Below are 19,932 nucleotides of genomic sequence, written 5' to 3'. Positions count from 1 at the left end.
AAGACTACCAAAGGAATTAATTAGGGTTTCCAATATGGATGGATATACATTTATAAAATAACTCTCTGAAATTTTCAAATTTTCATTAAGATATACATTTTTTCAATTACTAATACTTTAGAAAACCCTAAAAGGTAGAATCACTTACCAAAATAGTACAAGCAATGTATCCAGGTTTCTCTCGTTTGTCTACTTTGGAAAAGAGCATAATTAACCCCCCAACATACCATGGGACAATGAGAATGAAACCACATATAATTAAATCTGGTGCAAAAGAAATTAAGTTAAGCGGCTTATGGCAGCATAAATGGAAAAATAAATAAAGGATATTAACAAGGCGGTTCTATGATTATTAATGATAGACTAAAAACTCACTAATGTACTTTTTTTTAATATTTGAAATCAATTATAAATAAGTTTTGATAAAGTTGTGAATAGTGTAACAAAATACATCAAAATTATGCCTCTATTAAGTTTTGATAAAGCTGGTGTGTCACACTCACAATATCAAACCTAGGTCACTAAGGCTGAAAGCTAGATTTTCAACCAAGTGGTTTTAGATTAACGGGCATCTTAAATACTATTTAAATTAACAAATAAGTTTCCAAAAAAAAAATTAACTTAAAACACTGAACATGAACAAGAACTATTTATAATTAGGTTCAACAACGTATTTATATACTGTGTAGATATAATTTTTTTTATTAGATTTTTATTTCTCAGCAAATCAAATCAATATTATAAGTGATATATTTTTATACGGTGTCAAATACATTATTGATTGTTAGTTGTTGAAACAACACTACTAAAAATTAATATGCAATTGCAAGGGAAATTAATTTTCTTACAACACCCAGCCAACACCAATACCACCACACCCAAGGCGTTTTCCCTCACCTTCAGCAACCGCTAAACCTATGAATCAATATCACATAGCAAAAACAATATCAAAATATTTCCCTCTAATAATGAAATAACTACAAAGACCGATTTCATTCTATTTTAGAGGATGTCTAGTATGTATTTGGATCAAAGGTGGATCTTAGTATTTTTAGTAAATTTTAATTAAATATTATTTATTTATTTTCATTTTAGTTATTATAGAAACTCATTTTACTAAAGAAATACTAAGACTCCACCTTTAAACCACTTGAGATATATTAACACACTTGTTCCCTCTTTGATAGAAATAAATTTAAGAAAATGGGATATGCCCTCGTTCAAATTAACGTAGGGAATGCTTTCGGATTCAAAGAACGCTTACAAATGTTAAATCAAGTACAATTATCTCCCTAGACTCGAATCAGTGACTTTCGAGTTTTAGTCATGTTGTTTTACTACTGGATCAAGCCCTTAAACTTGAAGTTAATTAACACACATGTATTATACAACATGAAATAATAAAAAATGTAGTTGAGCTTATTGTTCATTCCATCAATACACTTGGATCCATTTCCAAATCCAATTTTCAAACTCAAAAATATTGAACGAAAATTAACCAAAACTATAATCGATGCTCCATAATAAAATTAATGTTAACCCAAGTTTGATTAGAAACTTTAACTACAACTAAAGGAATGCATGCATTTACTTATTTGAATTTATTTACTAGTATAAAACTATTTGCTAATGTTTGAGAGAGCTTACGGAATTAACTATCTTCTGTTTATAAATTATTTTCAGCTTGTTTCCATGAACTCCCCAGAGAACGTTCATGAAAACGATTTGTAGCTTATGTGTAAAAGAATTACTTTGTTTTATCTTATTATATAAACAACTATATATATACATAAGTTGTTATATAACGAAATTTTATTTTATAAATTCTTAATTTAAATTATTTATTAAAATGTGGCCTTAATTTCACAAGTGCTACATTTACACGTAGAGCACAGCAGTATCATCTAAAATTATTGCATTCAAATGACGCCGGTTACAAGACAGGTTGTCAATGAGAGTAGAATTTTGGAGGAGAAACGTAATTTCAATCGTTCATCAACAATGTTATGTGCGGTGCTTTAACGAGTTTAAATCTGCTAGTCGCTTGTTCGCGATATACCCCAAGACATTGGAAGTTTGGAAAAAGTTCCTTAATTTGATGGTTCTTTGACTTGTAGGGTGGATTGCGGATGTGGTGAAAATTTTCCCGCTTTTCAACATTGTGCAATGGCAAGAAAGTAAAAATGTATTTCAGCATCTTGCGTGGTTGACAACGGCCGGGTGTATTTGGTTGGAGAAGAACAATATTGTTTTATTCAATATTTAAATGGCTAATTTCATGCAGATGGTAATACAAATTTAGTCTTTTGTAATTGGTTGACAAATTCAATTACTTGTTTTCAATGCATCTAATTATTGATGCTTTGTAATTGGTTTCGAGTGCCCCTGTACTCTTTTAATATATTTTTTATTATTATAAAACATAAGTAGCATAAGTTCATACTACCATAATTTAACAAACAAAAATCTTGATATAAAAACAAAACTAAAAATCACAAAAGTTTCAAATATTTGATGTAACCCATTGCATAGAGCATCCAATATATTAAACCAAAAAATAAATATAAAAAACCTGCATTTTTCATTTCCATGCTCAAAATCAAATACAATAAATAAACTAAAAAAAATCAAATACAATAAATAAACTAAAAAAAAAGAGCTAGAAAGATAGAACAATACCGGATTCAATGTCTTTTATAGGTTTGCCTTGTTTAGTCATATTTGATACACCATTCTGATTTTCCATTAAAAATGAGCAAGAAGGTTTAGAAATTGAAGAGGTAAGAAGAGACAAAGTAAAATAAATATCTTTTTTTATTCATTTAGTAATCATCATGATATTATATATAGATATTCATAACATACAAAGGATTTGTTGCATATATTTTTGGACACAATGATGTATGCATCTTGGCTGGCTATTACTATATTTGAATAGCAATAACAGAAAAACTACTTTATGTTCTACAAGATGTGAGGTAAGAACCTAATGGAAAATGAAAACTTATGTTATTTGAAAATGTTGTACTTTAAAAAAAATTAATAAAAAACATCATTTTATAGTCTATAATCAACCATTACACTAATTTTTTATTTTTTATATTAAATGATACCCAACATTCACCATTGGTAATAACAAACTTTGAAACTTTTATGTAACGCTCATATTAAATTTGTCTAGAATATTTAGACGATTGTTAAACTTAATATTGAATACATTAAAATTACAACATAAATTTATGTTTGAATAAAATACATCACATACATAGTCTCATACAATGACATAAGCATAAGTCATTCAACTTCCTTCTGCTTACCCTTCTCATGAATTGATGTTATTGTTAAATCAAGGTCTGCTAACCATAGCCTTGAATAATAATAAAAGTATAAATTGTTCGACTGTATCCTAGCATAGGCATATTTTAGGGACGATGTGTGTTATTTGAACAATCATTTGTGTGATAACTTTTGGAACAACCATAAATTTACAAAGAAAGGTAGATATTAACATGGAAACCAAAACAATAGAGAGAGAAAGTAAAAACATAATGTAACTATGAGAGAGAAAGTTGTCACAAAATGGTTGTACAAATATCATTTCTCTTTAGAAACAATTGTCTATTAAATTTGGCGTTCTTAAACTTTCAATGGTCACAAACTTACATGAGACATTACAGAGTATGACCATTGTAGAGAGTTTGTGACCAAGACATTGGTCTAACCATTTCGATCAAATATCATAATCAATCAATCGGTCAATATTGTATCCATAGTATGTAGCTACTCAAGCAATTTAGGGAAGTAACTCAAACACAACCTAGTCTCCTTTCTCTCTCTGTCTTAAGGAAAAATAACATAATCATATTGCCAAGTTTAGTTGAAATAATGCAATCTCTGCCGATGCGAACTTAATAAATTTTACTACTTAAGGATATCATAGTCCACTTGTTATTTTGTCCATCATGGATGATAAGTGTAGTGAATATTGAACATACTTGGCCCTAGTCTCAAGAGCTAGTATTTATAGTGGAGGATTAGGGTTTAGGCCCTTGTAACTTTGCCTGGACAGCTATCTTGGAAGGATAACCATGGTCCTTTTAGGGCAAGTTGTTTTCCTTTGAGGAACAATTGTGAAGGCTTAATCTTTGGTAGATTTTTGCCGCGGACTATGATGGTTTTTCACCTTTGGGTTGTGTGCTTTTATGCCATGGACCATGCTAGTTGTTCACCTTGGTCCACATTCTCATGTGCCAAGAACCATGCTTGTTGTTCACCTTGGTATGTGTTCTTCCATGTTACGAGTTTATTTGGTTGTCCTTCTTATGGGTTTGTTTGCTCTCATGCCACGGATCCATAAAATTCTTATGGGAGGATCCTTATGGATTATCAGGGCTTGGGCTTTGGTCCATGTCGAAACAATCTGTTCAAAAGTTTGGTGAGTCATCCAATGCCTTTATCTCGAGAACTTTTCCAATCTTCAATTGGTATATCGTCTGGCCAACTTTCTTGTCGGTAATCATCCTTTTCAATGCTTATTTTACCTCTTGTTCTTAAATATGAAGATATTAGTTATTTTTTCGATCATCCTCTTTGATGTCTAACCTATTAAAATATCATAAGATCTCATATCCTTCTTTAAATAAATTATGTGAAAATATTTCTTCCATTTGTAATTTATATCTCTTTTCTGAACCAAAACTTTACCCTCTTCATCTTTAATGCATTTCACTTTATCCAAGTCTCTTATCTTTCTTTCTTATCCCTTAGTAAGCATTGATATAGTTTTTCTCCCTTCTTAATGCCTATAGATTGGTATAACCCGTCAAAATCTTTAGTTTTTGCTTTGATCACTACTTCTTGGTCTCTTTCTTAACTCTCTTATACCTTACCCCGGGTTTGATATTTTTATACCTAGACCTCTCTTTAAAACATTTCTTTTAATTATAAATTTACTCTGAACACTTTCGTTCCACCACCAAGATTCTTTACCCTTAGGTCCAAAACCTCTTAATTCTCCCAACGTCTCTTTTGTTACTTTTCTAATCTCACATGTCATATTGTCTTACATATCATTTTTCATTCCTTGTGGTTGTCTAAAGCATCCTCTTATAAGATATTGAGTTGGAAAATCCTTTGTTTTCATCCTTTAAATGCCACCACTTGATCCACAGTGCCCCGTTGTGGCTTCTTCTTTGCTCTCCTCTTAATCCTTACATCCGTAATCAAAACTCTATGTTAGGTAGTCAGGCTATCCTAAGGTATGACTTTACAGTCCGAACATATTTGTTTGTATGGTTTTCTTATAAGAAATAAATCAATCTAACAACATGTCATCCCACTCTTGTATGTGATAAGATGTTCTTCTATTTTCCTAAGCATGTATTAGCCATAGTGAGATAAAAAAAATCTAAAATAGATTTACCCTTTGTATTTATCTCCCTAAGATCATGCCTTCATGTAAGCCCTCAAAACCTCTTGATACACTCCCAACATGTCAATTTCAATCTTCTCCTAAAAAAATATTTTCTCCTAATGTTATATCCTGAATTAATTCTTCTAACTCCTCCCAATACTTTACTTTAAGGCGTTCTTCTAACCCTATGTGAGGTGTGTAAGCACTAATAACATTAAAATGTCTTGTTTCGCTATAAATTCCAAGGCTATAATTTGATCACGTAGCCTTGTAACATCGACAATATCCTCTTTCAATTTCTCATCCATAATAATGCCTGCTTCATATCCCAATCTAACTTTACGTACCGCAACTTAAATCCTTAAATATCTAATTATTTCGCCTTTTCACCCACGCATTTAGTTTCTATTAGACACATAAAATTAATCCCCCTCTTAATCATATTGTCCACTATTTCCATAGCTTTTTGTCTAAGATTGTTTATATTCCATGTTAAAAAAATGAACCATACTCTCATGAACTAACTTTTACCCACAATCGTTCTTGAAGATGTGGTACCCTTGTTTATATTTCACTACATTCAGACGATGATGCAGCGACCCTTGCTCATTTGACATTGTACTCGAGTTGTACAATGTGTTGCTTATGGGCAACCACCTAGCATTCACACAATAACATGTTTAGTCAATATCATAATTCATAAAGACTCGCCAGAAGTTTAAGTTGGTTGTCGAGGCCTAACACAACCATTGTGATACATGTGTTAAAAGTTGTCTCAATCAATTATTGGACTTTGATGCATTAGCCAAATAACAAACTCATAACTTTGTGCTTCTTAGACCACACCAAATCGGTAAACAAGCCAACAGATTAATGTTCGCTAAAAAAAAAAAAATTAATATTTACTCATTCATCTAGGTTTTAATTCATGACCTCCAACTTTTATCTTCTAACTCAAACCAGTTGAACTACTCAACCTCTCCACTAAAGGTAACACAACCTCTCCACTAAAGGTAACACAATGAGGAACTAGACACGTGATAATATTTCTTTTTTTGAAGACACGTGATAATATTTCTAATTTCCATTTATCTTTTTTTTTTTTTAAAAGTCAGCAGCAAAAATGAAACTACTCCAAATGTGAATACTCATGAAAAACTACCATTATTATGACAAGTTACTTTAATAAATTGCAGCCATGGCCCAGCATTTCAAGTAACTGATTTCCAACTAGTTATTTCCGTATATCCTATTAATTCCAAAAATTAGTAATGAACATGTATGATATTTCATCATCTATGTATATTCTATAACCAAATATAACAGAACACAGACCATACTATTATTGAGGCCAATAATCATCAACTTATTTATTTACAATCTTCATTTTTCTTTTCAACACAAAGGACAGTTGACATTATATTTTTTTTCTTTACTAGCAAAGCCTCCATGTTAAACAACATCGCCATGTGACTGTCGGACAAGAATGTTGAAAGCTCAGCTTGTTTTGGACTGGATTCCACAAACCATATTAGCCGGAACAGCTACGTCGATCATTTTTGGATATGACAAGTTAAGATCTGTTGCGCAAATCAAACGCGCCATCACCACATAAAATAGACGAGTCAAACATTTGTTTTTTATGATGCATATATGAAAGAAAAAAAAATATATATATAATTGACAAGGTTTAGGTGAAATTTAGCTAGCACTTACTTGCCATGATGTTCTTGAAAGTTTCCTGCAAAAGAGCGATTAACATTTTCAAATATGAGATATTACTGAGTTTGGGCTAACCAGCAGATGAAACAGAAACTCAGCATGTTAAAACGATTTTTTGGCTGGTTACACCATTGTCAATCGCGGATCACGAAAAACTGAGATTTGTTAAAATTCCATTATGCTACAGCGCTACAGCATCACTACTTGACAACTCTTTGCACTAACAGTGTATGGCAGAGCAAGAACGATTTGTTCGAATTTTGTTATGCTATATCTGGCATTTGACAACACTCGCTAGTTGTTTTAAATCCAGAGTCTCTCGCCACAATTAAAAGTTCTACTTTCATAAGTTTCGTTTAGTGGATTAAGCATATAAATTATGGATGTAATCAAACATTACCTCATCCTTTGTTAAGCGCGGATTATACTGCATCTCCTCTCCAACTGTGCTTAACTAAAATAATAGTATATTTATAAGAAAATAAACTATATAAATTTCGGCAACCAAAAACCATAAAAGGTTTCCTTACAGAGAATCCTTTGTAGTCATGAGCTGGATAGAGTAAGGTATCTTTAGGCAGTGTAAAAATCTGTATCCAGAAAAATGTGAAAGAGTAATACATAATTAATATTCAAATTTAATGAACCAGAAATTTCTTCATCTATTTTCCTAAGTTGCTGTTTAACATTCCAGTCAAAAAGGAAAAAAGTTGTTGTTTAACATAATACACAAGCAGTGTTAAGTTCATGCCTGTGAATGGATTGATTTGTAAAGTTTCTCTGCACTCCCACCCTGCATAATAATTGATGTGAATTAGATGCCAATAAATAAACTTCGTGATGAAGTTACAAAATATCCGGTAAGAGTGAAACTCGGCCTTATATAACTCAATAAAATAGAGGTGACTGTAACATACAATGAAGCACCGACACACACACAGACATTACATTGATACCTGAAAATCTGTCCTTCCGCATCCTCGTATTAATAGGGTATCTCCGGTGAATGCCATTCGAGGTTGAGGTTGGTCAAGTCCATCTCCTGTAACATAGGTAAGGCAGCCTAAGGTATGACCGGGAGTTGCACGAACCTACAGCAATGAAGACAATAATATACATTACAAAGTAGATAATACAATAAACCGTTAACATTAAACATTCACACCCATCACAAGAGAAAATAAGATCCATTTGCACGAATTTCCCATTTCATCTAAAATTGATAACAAGAATAAGGTGAAGTTGTCTTTGATTCATTAGCCCATTCCATTTTTTTGCACAAGGTTTACAGCTGTAACGAGCTAACTTACGAAACCATCACCGTATAAGTTTAAGATTAATCTAAAATTAAAAACATATCTATGATCTGTCCATCTGCTTGACTAATCAGATTCAGAGCTCTAATCTTAAATGATATTGTAATACTTGAAGCCGCGTTTAATTATATTTCATCATAATCTTCCTAATGATAGAATTTTGTTGACAAGTTCAAACTTATCAAACAATATAAAGAAATAGACTGTCCAAGCATAAATATAGCTTCTTCTTTTATAGACAACAATAAAATGTAGGGTGTATTTGACAATTCCTTGTCAACCAACCCCAATAAAGAAGCAATTTTTTAAGCAACAATGAAGAAGCAATTTATGATACACATTGACAATGATTATAATGCATTAATATTAGTATTAGCATTACAAAACAAAGCTAAGTGGAAAAAATAAATTAATCTAGGCATGAAACTGCAGGCTTACCTCTAGAAAAAGATCACCAAAACGGATTTTATCACCCTGTTCTACGTAAAGATCTGCTGTTGCACCACTTGCTTTTGAAATAACAGATTTTACATCAGGAACTTTGCTCTATATTAAATATGTGAAAAACAAAACCAAACTGAGTTACCACCACAGAAAAGTAATGTAACATATTGGAGAAAAAAAAAATTAATTCTAGAATAAAGTGACTAAACAAAGGACACCATGCGCAACACCGTGATTCTTAGACACCAACAAAAATCTAAGAAAATAGATAGAAGCTATGATAGGATGTCAAGGTCCAATACATGTGATGACCCAACCATCTCGCCCAACACATACACACACAACTTCTAGAAGGTTGCAGAAGCAGAGGGAATAGGAGTTAGTTACCATTCTCCTGATTTTTATGAGGGATATTCTGTTATAAAAGGGAGGGAAAGTTTAGAGTCATTCAGAAAGTTTGATAGAGACAGTTAGGACAGATTCTCCCTGGTTTAGGAGCAATACTGCTCTGGTGTGAGAGTTCTTGAACTCTGGTGTAGTTTTCTGCTTACTTTTTTCTGTGAAGCCCATTTTCAGTCAATAAATACACAGTTCCAGAAGTCTAAATTCTCGTTTCTATCAAGTTCTTGAAGACTTCGGACGCGGTGTCAGATGACAAGAACACTGACACATGTAGGACACTACATATACATTTATCTGAAATGCCAGTGCTACCAAGCATATATACACCCTTAATTTATATAGAGTTTGTTTGGATTGACTTATTTGAGCTTATCTACAGACATAAGTTTTGTGAGACTGTTTGGTAGAACTTATGAAAAAATCTTATGACAATTTTCACAAACCTTTTTCGGCTTATTTTCATAAGTTCTCCAATATATCTTATAAAAATAGCTTATAGCATATACAAAAACACCATTTCTTTAAGCTATTTCGATAAAATTAAGTTTTTTCACAATTTAAGTTTAAGGACCTATCCTAGCCATGTCATCAAAATAGCTTATAGCATACACAATTTAAATTTTTCACAATATAAGCTACTTTTAACACCTTACATTACAACAACTTAAGGACAAATGTAATCATCAAGGTATGTATTTTGATAAAATTAAGATTTTTCACAATTTCTGTGAAGCTGGTTTTGTATATACAAAAACACCTATTATGACAACTTCATTTCACAATTTAAGTTTCATTTTGATAAAAGTAAGTTTAATAAAACATCATTTCTTGCTCACTTTCCTTCAGAGTAAAGTTTAAAACAATAATTTACTATCAGGTGCATTCTACATACCTTGATGAGGCCAGTTCCAGTAACATGATCAGCATGTACATGTGTGTTCATAGCATACACAAGCTTCAAACCCAATTCTTGAATTAGTGATAAGTCTCTATCTACTGTCCTATCAACAGGGTCAATCAACTGAAGTTTTCAACAAAAAAAATCAAAAATCAAAATCATCATCAACTGAATTTTTCATAAAAACACCAAAATCATCAAAACAACTGAATTTTTCATTAAAAATTAGAATCACAAATCACAAAAACAGAATAAACCCATTATTCAATTCAACAAATAATTCCGACCCACGTAAAAATTTCCCACAAATAATCAAACAGACCCTTCAAAATCACTTTTTTCACAAAAAAGTAAAAATCATCAATCACCAAAATAGAAGAAACCCATCATCAAATTCAAAAAATAATTCCGACCCAGATAAAAATTTCGCACAAATAATCAAACAAACACGTAAAAATCAAATTTTTATGTTAACTTACAACTGCTGGTTTTTCAGCATGTGAAGCATCAGCAAGAAGGTACGTATAAGTAGATGATTCCTTTTCAAAAAGCTGACGAAACAATAGTTTAGAAGAAGAAGAAGAAGAAGTAGAGTATGAAGCCATTTGTGATTTGAGCTTAATTGTAGTGGAAATTGAAAGAGAAGAAAAAGAGGGTTTATAAGGAAAAAAGGGGGTGAATTTGATGAATTGGGATTTAAGCATTGTGGTAGTATAAATATTAGAGAATAGAGATAGGAGATAAAAGAGAGAGGAATGAATGACGATGTTGTTGATGTTGGGTTGTGTCTCTGAATATAATAATGGAATGATGAATTCTATGGAGGAGAGGATATAGACAAGTTTGTATACATTGTGCATAGGAATGGAATGGAGAGACAGACTGTATAAATCAATATCAAATCCAAATTGGTTGTTATGGGATCATACTCATCATCATGATCATATCATAGTGTCCAATATGAATATATAAATTGATATTGCTAATTGTCAAGTGCTGATTGGAGATTGGATATTATTGTATATTAGAAAGAAAAATATATAGTGGATATGTGGTTTTTTTAATCAATGCATTAATTTTTATAAGCTAGCCATGTGAAAGTTTTTTATTTTAAGAGTAGTTTTGTTTAATGTTAAATGTTTTCAATGATTTATCAAGAACAAAAAAAATGTTTTCAATGATTAAGTCTACTATGGACAGTATCATTCCCATCGACGTTTGGATAATGGGTGTCGTTACCATTGGGGTTCCTCTAGTGGGTGCTATTGCCATCGAGGTTTTTCGATGTTTATAAATATCTAACGCAAAAAGATTTTTTTTTCCTTTCTAAATTGTTTTTTCAAAATGTATGTGATGCGTGAATCTCCTTGAAGCGTTTATGATGATATGATTTAACTGTTGGTCATTCATACTATTTTTAGAGTTGTTTAGTGGTAGTTGTGATGGTCAACAATGACCTTCATATAAGTAGTTGTTGGTGTAGTATGATTGACCAAATAGGGTTGTCCTCCATCTTCTTTCCTCTATCTTCTTGTAGGACAAATTTAGTTTTAGCTGTTAAACATGTTTGTAGTGGTTCTCTGTGGTAATGATATTACAGGATTTCTTTGATGTGTGTTTATATCTTTATTTAATGATGATGTTAATGTAAATAGATTATCTAGGATATGTCTATTAAGCCACTTAATATGTGTAAAGGCTTAACTAGAGATCTTTTTTTTTTTTAAATTGTGTTGAGTTAATAAATTGTGTTGTCAATTTTAAATTATGTCATCTTTATAAATCAAGTCTACATTGTACAATCATGTGTTATGATCATGGTAAAAATAGGAAAGTTGCATATTGTTCTGTTACTAGGGTATTTCAGATTTTATAATCCTAAAATATAAAATACGTGTCAGATTATATAATCCGAACATGAACAAAATTAGAAAAATAGAGGGCGCGCGAGAATGACAGAGGGTGGGAAAAGCAATTCTCCCCTTGTAAACTTTTCATAACCAAAGAACAACATAGAAAATACCTTAACATGAAAATTGCTCTTTAGGCAGCTATGTTTTGCTCCTAGGCACCCCAAACCAACTGAAATGCCCTCATCGACAATTAATTACCGTTCATTGCTAAGCGGTAGTTGATTAACATTTGTTGTTAAACGACAATCAATTGTCATTCCACTCTAGCAATATATCAGAGTGCAAAACAAAACCACCCACATATTCAAAAACACTCAAACACAAACCATACTCCCTCCAAACTTCAAGAAATCAAACTCCACCAAATTTCTTCAAACTCAAGTATGTAATCAAGTAAGTGTTCAAAGTCTCTAAGCATACTACACATTGTTAGTTTTATATGTTTGTGTTTCTTTTTAATTCATATGTTAGGTTTTTTTTTTTGTGTGATATTGATGACTTTTTTTAGATAGTTGTTGATCGATTACATGTTTGCTTTGATTGTGATTATAGTTTAAACCAAGTTTTAATGTAATGTGGTAGCTTAAGAAATAAAATAACACAATGTGCATTGTATTTATATTTTGTGCTTCAAGTATTTGACGAAATGCCTCAAAGAATTTTCATTGATTTTTTTCATGTTGTTTGTTGTGTGCACTTTTCAATAAATGAATGTATGATTATAAATGAATGAACGAATGAATGAAGGAAGGAAGGATGGAATGCATGAAGCATCGGCTAAAACACATAAAACCGAGTTTTTGAAATTGTGCAGATTTTCTCTCTAACTGAGAGTTAATTGTCGTTCCTGGAGCAACAATTAACTACCATTTCTAGAATGGCAATTAACTATTGATCCTCGGCGAATGGTAATTGATTGCCGCTAAGAGGATTTTGGTCAGTTCAGGGTACCTATGAGCAAATCATAGGTGCCTAAAGATAAAATTTCCCTAAACATTTCATAAGCCCATTTTATCAACAAAAAATTTCCCTTGGCACTGCAAAATACTCTAAGAAGATATTTGCTACTTATACCCCCATTTTCCCTAACGTCAATAACTCAATATCACTTTTTTAAATTTTTATTCCCAAAAGATTGCGAAATTTTTACAAAGATCGAACTTCTTAAATCCAAATAAATATTTTTATGAGAAATGATATTTACACAACTACTTTTTGACAGTTTTTGGAGAACTCTCTCCCATACTTATATTATGTTGTTGCTCTCTCTCTCTCTCTCTCTCTCTCTCTCTCTCTCTCTCTCTCTCTCTCTCTCTCTCTCTCTCTCTCTCTCTATATATATATATATATATATATATATATATATATATATATATATATATATATCGTATTTTACCAACAAAAAGAGATAAAAAAAATATTATCACACAAGTTGTCAACAAACGGTTGTACAAATATCATTACTCTATTTATATTGAGTCTCTATTTTGCACCGGTATTTATAATCAATTCATCATAAAACAAATTTTTTTTGAAGGAATCATAAAACTATATTGCTGTGAGTCAAAGACCTTCTTGGTATGTCTATTATAAATTAAACTTTAAAATATAAAAGATGCGCCACAAAAGATTGTAAATTTTTACAAAGATTGAACTTCTTGAATGCACATAAATAATTGTATTGAATCTCTCTTTTGAATGTGCATTTATAATCAATTCATGACATAGTATTGTTGTGATTCAAAGACCTTCTTGATGATTTGAAGGAAAAAAACAAAAAAATAGTTCTTTTTATCCTGTATTGAGTAGTGGAAATTTTTTATTCGTACAAATGCAATCTTTCTTATATTATTTCCTTTTAAAATTTTACCTTTATCTATAAAATGGTGGATGTCTTGAAAAGCATCTCTTTTTGTTCAATGATATTTATCTTTTGATTCCTCATACATAAAATATTTTGAAAGCTTGTTTAGTAGTAGTACACTTTAGATGGCTATGTAACATCAATCAAATGATGTATTATAAGACATGATATTCTTAACTCCATTTTTGGTTAGTGCATCAAAAGATGAATTTGATAACCAAAAGCAGATGATGATTTAAGATCCATAGTCAGATACAAATATTTGTGCATCAGAAAAAGATGATGACTTGAAGGCACTAAGCAAACAATGTCCTTTAAGATTATTTGCTTTGTAGATTTCGACATCTAGTTGAATCTTTTATAGATTTCTTGTTATGTGTTGTACACTTGAAGTAATTTGTCAAACAGCACACAATCGACAAGGACTTCCAACAAATTTTAATCACACAAGTCTTAAACTTGTGTGATTAAGTAGATCGATTAATAGACGTAAAATACTTTTTCGATGATTGTATGTGATATAGATTTAATGTTCCAACAGAAAATTGAAGAGCATGGATTGAAAATTTAGACACACAAATATTATTCTGGTTCACCCAATCTGATTTAGTCCAGTCTGCATAGTTGTGAGATTTTTTAATATGGTGCCCGAGGTTAATCTCAACCTCTGCACCTTCAACTTCTAGTCATTGGGACCTTTACATTGTATTCTCAATACATTGGTGAGCTTACACAAGTTTTTATCAGTCTCTTTGGACTCTCACTTAATCACTAACACTAAAAAAATCAGGGTCTTGTTAACGAGTGTCCCTGGGGCACTCTTTAAGCATTCTAAAAGAAGAAATTATATAATAAAAAAGTCAAATATTTCAATTTCTGATGCATTGATTACACATATTTTCACAAAATGTTACATTTTGAAGCCCTTAAAGAGGGGTGTGGTTATGGTGCATAAGGAAATCTTTATGCACCGTGCATAAATCCCAGCCCATTAACCGGTAGCCCAACATAATTGCTTTCTACACCCCAAGTGAAAGCTTAATTCTAATAACAATTAATATCTCCTTACCAATTATTTTGTTTTTACGGAATTTAATTTGTTTTCATAATGTCCTAATTAATATTTGTCTATTTTCTCACATTAGTAGTGATCATTGGTCTGATTAGTAGCCTGAAGCATTTACGTGAATCACAGTTTAATTAATTTTTATTTTTTTTTTTGACAATCGAAATTTCAGTTTAATTGTTCATGTAAATGCTTAAAATTATTTTAATAAAACAAAGAAAAATGCTCCAGTTCAGAATTTTTTTACACTAACATGTAAAAAACTCAACATGTTTTAGATAAAATGAAAACATGTAATAAAAAATGAAAACATGAAATTATGCCAAAACCATTTTGCTGTGGAAATGGTTTATGTGAATTGTACTCCAAAACCATTGGATGTACTTAATGGTTTCCAGCAGGTGAAAAAAACTAAGGACCTAGAGTCATTGCCATCATTCAGTTTTGGACTGACACAGTTGGAGGAGGGGGAAAGAAATGGCTTCTGTGAGTTCTACTCCAAAACCATTTTGCCGTGGAAATGGTTTATGTGAGTTGTACTTCAAAACCATTTTGCTGTGGAAATGGTTTCTGTGAGTTGTACTCCAAAACTATTTTGTTATAGGAATGGTTTCCAGCAAGAACAACATGAACAATATTTTCCAGCAATTCATTTTTTGAGCTTTCACTACAAATCCATCAAACACTTTTCCACCAAACAATCATCAGATAAAAATTTCCAACAACAATCTTTTTCTTTTGATTTCAAGAACAACACTATCTCCATCAATATTTTTTCCTATCTCACAAATAACAACAACCTTTTCAAATCATCATCATCTAGAATAACACAACAAATCCGAACTCAAGCAATCAAAACACAATCCGAACCGGATCTGTACAAAACAAAGCCGGTTCTAGATCTAGAAGAAGAAGAAGAAGAAGAAGAAGAAAGGAAAGGTAAAACCGTGATCTATTTTTCTAGATATAGAACAAACCGTTGAGTTTTCGAAAAATCTAAGGCCATATTCATAACCAGCGCGAAAAAGGATGTCGGAAAGTGTCTTCAGTTTTCAAAAAAAAAAGGAAGTTGAATTTTCCGGCGCGGTGGCGCCGCCCTGTTGAGCCGGCCACCACCACGCCGGCGTTTTAATGTTGATGGGAGAAGATAACCTTTGTTGCAGAGCTTCTCTCTCTAAAATAATTTAGAGAGAGAAGCATTTTAACTTATGTTTCATTTATACTTCTTTCTTTATTCTTTGATTTGGTGTAGTTTGAGAGGAGAAGCCTAGAATTATTACACATGTACACTAGATCTGATGGTTTTGAATGACTTATGCACGGTGCATAAGGATTTCCTTATGCACCATAACTTTTGCCCTTAAAGAGTGCCCCAGAGGCACTCGTTAACATTTTCCAAAAAATTATAATGGTGATTAGAGATAAGATTTAATATGGATCTAATCTAACTTTGTAGCGTTTAAACATGATTCTAAATACTTGACAATGTAGATCCAAAGATATATTTTAGTGATGAAGTGTATTATTTTATCTTTTGAAGAGATCTTGGCTTGATAGGTACTTGATATTTTGTGTGTGAACTTCAGAGACTTGGGAGCCAAGGAAAGACTCAATTTTTAGCGTTTCTTGCCCTTTCTCTAATTGCTAGTTAAATTCTTGAGGTCATGGAAGAATCTTTTTCACTACATAAAATAAAATGGATAAATTTTATTGGATGAAACTTGAAAGAATAAATCATTGATACTACTAATTAAAATATTGCTACCAGTGATGTTAGGTACCCATGTGAAATCAGCCATAAACCATTATATTAATAGGGAAAATGTTAACTTGTGCCCTTAAGGCACAAGTTTAGAAGTCAAATGTAGAAACTTATTTTTGAAAATTGTGGATTCAATGTCTTGAAAAGTTAAAAACTTATTTTTTCAATATAACACACATGTTTTAATTCTTTTTTTAGATTCTTAACTTGTACCCTTAGGACACAAGTTAACATGACCCTACTAATAGACACTATTCCTACCGACCGAATCTAAGGAACATGGTTAACTTTTGAAAATTGAAAATTTTATGTCGCTCTCAAATTCAATCATTGGTAGCAATATTTTAATTACGTTAGGATAAATAATGGTCAATAATGCAACAATCTAACTTAAATTACGTTACTAACACGGTCATCTCATAATTTTAGGCACTGAACTTGCTGACATTCATGCACTAATGCACATATCAATATCAATAATCACTAATGACACGTGATATAGCCGTGTGAGGAATTGGTCGGTTCATCTCAACGTGTTCCTTTTGTAACAAATCATCTCAACGTGTTCCACATATGATCTGTCCACTATTTTTGGAATATTGACTACGGGATTGAGACACCTTCTTCATCTAACTCCAAATCATCAACCCCATCTTCAAGATTATCTCATAGTTCTTCACGATGTAACTATACATTTTGGTTTTCCACCAAGATAATGTATCAGGATCTCCATTAAACATTGGAGGTTTGCTTGAATCAGATGGCTTGTCATCAGTACCATAATCATATGATACAGAAGCACCGCTATCAGCGTCGTATTTGAGGCATCGCGAGGATGACGGTTGTTGTAATATTCATGTGCATAGGGATTGCTCACTCATCATGCCTATTTGGTTGAATGTGGTTCCGATTGATGCTAGAGATAGATTTTTTAGGAACATACTCCCTCCAGTCTCAAATGTAAGAAACTTTTCATTTTTTTGGCTCATTCAATAAATGATAGATGTGGTCTATAATAAAGACCACATACATCATTTATTGAATGAACCTTAAAAGTGAGAAGTTTCTTACATTTGAGACCGGAGGGAGTATCATTGACAAGTATTGACACACAATGACATACTCCATCCGTTTCAAAATGAGTGTCGTTTTAGCCAATTGCACACATATTAAGGAATGGAATGAAATAATCATTAGACAAAACACTTTTACTAAACTGCCCTTACTTTATTAGAAAAAGACAAACTTAAAGTTGCATTGAAAATTGTGTGAAAGAAAAGTTGAAGTAGGTAAAATTGGAAGAAAAAAAATTAAAGTTGTATTGGAAATGTAAAGCGACATTCATTTTGAAACAATTTTTTTTAGCTAAAGTGACACTCATTTTGAAACGGATGGAGTACTATTGACAAGTGAACATGGCATATGAGGAAACTACATTAAAAAAGTGAAACATCATAAGAGATGGTTTTGTCACATCAAGAAACACAATTAACACACAATCATAATCATAATTATACTTTCATTAAATAAGTGTGTGTCATAAGAGATGGTCTAGTCACATATTTCCTTCGTTTCACAATACATGTCGTTTTTGAAAAATAATTTTGTTTCATTTTACTTGTCACTTTCAAGTTTCAATGCAACATTAATTATTGGTTTATCAATTATACCTTTATCTATTTATTGTAGAGAGCGAAATAATATAATAAAATAATAAATGGGTAAGAGTATTATAGAAAAAACACAAGGAGTTTCATCTAAAATACTCCCTCCGTTATTGCTTTGATAATGAAATTAGGTGATTTGCTAGAATTCTGTGAGTGCTAGAATTCTAATATATGTTTTTGTCTGTACTGATCTGTTCATAGATATAGCCTACCGATTTGGGAACGAAGGAGGAAAGCGGAATTGGATTTCGATTTCAAACCGCATGGAAGAACATGTTTTCGATTTTGAATGGATTTTGATTTTGATTTTGAATTGGATTTCGAGTGACCAAGGAACTGGTTTAATTTGACCTCATCTCAATCTTTGTGTTTCGATTTTGAATGGGTTTCGAACGGTTTTTGTTAGTGATGAACATGTTTTCGATTTTGGGACGAAGACGAAGAAAAATGAATAATTTGTAGATGAAGAAGAAAGGACGAACAAAATGAACAGATGAAGAACAAAAAATGATTTTATTTAAAAAAATAAGTTAATAAATTAAAAGTAATTGATATTTTGTACGAGAACTGATTTGTAATAAGGTAAAATTTAGTGTTACATTAGTCCATCACAAAGACACTAGCTAACATAACATCAACAACTATGCTATTGGCTAAACAAAATGACTTTTTCAAAAAAGTCATTTTCTTGACTACACCATAGAAGCCCCCTTATAATAATTGTTTCTATCTTTTCGAAACAGAACGCGCATAAATTGATTTCGGTACAAGCATAAATCGATTTCTAGAGCAAAAATAGATCGTCTAGTACAACTTGATATTAATCCATTTTTAAAGATAGATTAAGAAAAATACTAACGAGTGCCTTCAACCACATTTTAAAGATCTTTACATGATAAATTTATATGAAAATTTGTGTATTTAGTGCATTGAAAATTGAAGTATTTGACTTTTTTAAGGAATCATTCTTTAATTTAGAATGCTTAAAGAATGTCTCGAGAATACTCATTAGCAAGACTCATTGATTAATTCTTGCAAATTGATTTCTTGGCTACAAAAATCAATTTATGTTTATAAAAACATATTATAGCCCATTCAAACTATTTTATATTCATGCCTAAACATCAAAACATCTAACAAATAACACAATTCTCTCAAAAAAATAAATAAATAATAATAGCGTAGTGTTAACTTGTGCCCTCAGGGCACAAGTTAAGATTCTAAAAGTGGAATTAAATCATAAATTTTGTCTTGAAAAGATAAGATTTTAAATTTCTAGAATATTGAATGCACAATTTCCAACAAAATATTTCCATCTTTGGTTTCTTAACTTGTACCTTGAGGGCACAAGTTATCATTTCCCACAATAATAACACAATTGTCTCAAAAATAAAAATACTAAAAACTTGAAGTGTTACAATGTCCATGAGGTGTTAGCTTAAGTAATAGATTCTGTCTACTTATT

General features: G+C 31.5%; 1 protein-coding gene across 1 annotated transcript; it reads right to left on the bottom strand.

The window, feature by feature from the left end:
* Window positions 1-6,733: 6,733 nt before the first annotated feature.
* Window positions 6,734-11,134, bottom strand: GLY3 (glyoxalase II 3). The gene is made up of 9 exons (XM_085745355.1): window positions 10,675-11,134; window positions 10,190-10,318; window positions 8,890-8,997; window positions 8,092-8,226; window positions 7,887-7,928; window positions 7,666-7,725; window positions 7,536-7,589; window positions 7,130-7,154; window positions 6,734-6,993 (listed from the first exon to the last, which is right to left on the bottom strand). The coding sequence occupies exons 1-9, from the start codon at window positions 11,053-11,055 to the stop codon at window positions 6,911-6,913; spliced, it is 1,017 nt and encodes a 338-aa protein (XP_085601481.1). The 5' UTR covers window positions 11,056-11,134; the 3' UTR covers window positions 6,734-6,910.
* Between the last annotated feature and the right edge of the window lie 8,798 nt (window positions 11,135-19,932).

Source organism: Medicago sativa, chromosome 2 (genome assembly GCF_051527215.1).
Source record: "Medicago sativa cultivar Bolivia chromosome 2, Bolivia_mono, whole genome shotgun sequence".
Classification (NCBI taxonomy): domain Eukaryota; kingdom Viridiplantae; phylum Streptophyta; class Magnoliopsida; order Fabales; family Fabaceae; genus Medicago; species Medicago sativa.
The sequence above is the reverse complement of the archived record's forward strand: the minus strand, read 5'-3'. Positions and strand labels throughout refer to the sequence as shown.